A 2,580-nucleotide genomic window follows, 5' to 3' on the forward strand; every position below is an offset into this window, starting at 1 on the left:
CTGTGTAGGGTGAAGATGTAACTTAACATCACTGTTATATGTAATTATAACACTGTGTAGGAAGATGTAACTTAACATCACTGATATATGTAATTATGACACTGTGTAGGGTGAAGATGTAACTTAACATCACTGATATATATATGTACTTTTAAGACAACCATTTTAATAAGGCTCACACTGTTACCTCTGGCTCTTTGTCACTAGGGGTGGATCCTAAACTTGTGGCACTGAGGTTGGATCCTTCATTATGGATCTGAGAACTGTTGCCTTGTATTGGCTGACCCTGAGATTGGCTGGTGTTACTAAGTGAAGTTTGAAGAGCAGTTACTCCACAAGTCTGAGATAGCCGTTGCTGATCAGCCTGGACCTGAGAGAAGTTAAACCCCTGAAATAATATGTAAATCTGGTTAATACCATTCAACATACACTAATTATATTATATAATCAACTTTTTAAAAACTATATCTAGAAGAAAGGTTCTTCCTCTTAACCAACACAGGTGCATTTATTACAATAGAAGTGTGTGTCATTGAGATATAAAGCACGAGAACAGTAACAGCAGCTTCAGTACTAAATATATTAACATCCTAATATCTTAGCTAAAACACAATTGTTTATGTTAAAAAGAAAAGTTACAGATATACAAGATATGATTTAAAGGAGTTGATTTGAACACGTCAAATTGGTTTAAATGAGATTTAATTTTGTACCATTACAGCGACTTATCTTCCTTATTAATAGATTTGTTTCTTGGTTAATTTTCGTCTATAATTTTTGTAGTTTCATCTTACTCTATTTCCCATGATCCTAGCTTCAAGAAGTTCTTGTTTACGAGGGTCCAGGTTTCCTTGCAAGTTGTCCATCACTGGTACTTCAAAGCTCTGTCTGCACGATCAAAACAAAATAATCGGTAATGAAGTCCACGAATAAATGACAAAGTGAATGCATTTTTACAGTACGTTAAAATACTGCACAAGTCGAGCTTCAAGTTTATTCTCTTATTTTTAAATTTATAATAGATGGCACACCATTTCTCTATTTCAAAATGTATGACAATAAACTATTACTTGTGTTATAATTACATATACAATAATACTTGTTTTGTGATCTGTTTTAGGTGAATTACAAATTTGGGCAACATGTTGTAGTGTCAGACTACAAATTGTTTTAAGAGTAAAGAAAACACTGACCTAATACAGAATACTACAGATAAATCTACAAAGGAGCCGTTACACTGTGTAACCGTAATGATTCAGACAACTTAGAAGTTAAAAATATCTAACAATGACTAGGTAAGACAGAATAATTAGTTTGTAAGTTAGGCTAATGTTCGGATGTTGTTTAGGCCTAGAGTTCAAATCAGGAACAATGTTTTTGGAAATTGTTTACATGTAAGACAAATTGTTGTTGGACCCATTATTCTTTTGTGATAAATAACAAGTTTTAAATACTGAAACATATTTACATTAAAGTATTAATTTTCATAAACAGACTATAAGTAATTCATCTGTTGTCTTTCCAACAATTAAATAAAACCTTAGATAATGATAATTTTAGAACAAAAATTACTGTGACATGATGAGCCTTTTGTATGTCTTCTATATGAAAACTTGAAGGCAGCCCTGAACATTTTTATGGAAATTTTAAAGATATTGCAATACTGACAAGTTCAGTTTGTTTTGAATTTCGTGCAAAGCTACACTAGAGCTATTTGCACTAGTCATCCCTAATTTAGAAGTGATAGACTAGAGGGAACACAGCTAGTCAACATCACCCACCACCAACTCTTGGGCTGCTCTTTTAACAATGACCAGTGGTATTGACCATCACATTATAATGCCCCCATGCCGGGATGTCGAGAGCCAGCCCAGGCCCTGGGGTCAGTAATATCATCGAGCCTCCCTTTCATTCTCTTTATTAACTTTTGATGATTTTTCATAAAAGAAATTTAAGTGACAAATTTCTTCATGAATCCATGAAAAAGTAGTAGCCATTTTAGCTCATTACGTAGTATGTATTTCTAGTGAGCTTTGGAATATTCCACTGCCAGAACCTTCAACAGAACCCGAGCCAGCTGCCTCCTTTGTCAGCCCTGTCCCCACGGCTGAAAGGGCGAGCATGTTCAGTGTGACAGGGATTCAAACCCGCAACCCTCAGATTGTGAGTCGAGCATCCTAACCACCAGGCCATATTGATAAGTAGAAATGGAAAGAAAAACAAAAGAATGAGATGGAAAAAGTTTAGAACAAAATAAAGAAGGTTATGATAAACTTACCAAAATGTTATTACAAAACAAAGAATGTTATGATAAACTTACCAAAATGTTATTACAAAACAAAGAATGTTATGATAAACTTACCAAAATTTTATAACAAAATAAAGAATGTTATGATAAACTTACCAAAATGTTATAACAAAATAAAGAATGTTATGATAAACTTACCAAAATGTTATTACAAAATAAAGAATGTTATGATAAACTTACCAAAATGTTATAACAAAATAAAGAAGGTTATGATAAACTTACCAAAATGGTGTAACAAAAAAAAGAAGGTTATGATAAACTTACCAAAATGG

At 33.0% G+C, this 2,580-nt stretch overlaps 1 protein-coding gene across 1 annotated transcript in view; it reads right to left on the reverse strand.

Moving 5' to 3' along the window:
• LOC106474207 (serine/threonine-protein kinase tousled-like 1) overlaps positions 1 to 2,147 on the reverse strand; it is a 38,057-nt gene extending 35,910 nt beyond the window's left edge. Inside the window, exons 1-3 of the mRNA XM_022402560.1 lie at positions 2,011 to 2,147; positions 795 to 888; positions 188 to 388 (exon numbers count right to left, since the gene is read on the reverse strand). Of these exons, the coding sequence (XP_022258268.1) occupies positions 188 to 388; positions 795 to 888; positions 2,011 to 2,123 (408 nt within the window). The 5' untranslated portion in view covers positions 2,124 to 2,147. The remainder of the gene's footprint in view (positions 1 to 187; positions 389 to 794; positions 889 to 2,010) is intronic.
• Between the last annotated feature and the right edge of the window lie 433 nt (positions 2,148 to 2,580).

Source organism: Limulus polyphemus, unplaced genomic scaffold, assembly GCF_000517525.1.
Source record: "Limulus polyphemus unplaced genomic scaffold, Limulus_polyphemus-2.1.2 Scaffold6948, whole genome shotgun sequence".
In the NCBI taxonomy this organism is placed as follows: domain Eukaryota; kingdom Metazoa; phylum Arthropoda; class Merostomata; order Xiphosura; family Limulidae; genus Limulus; species Limulus polyphemus.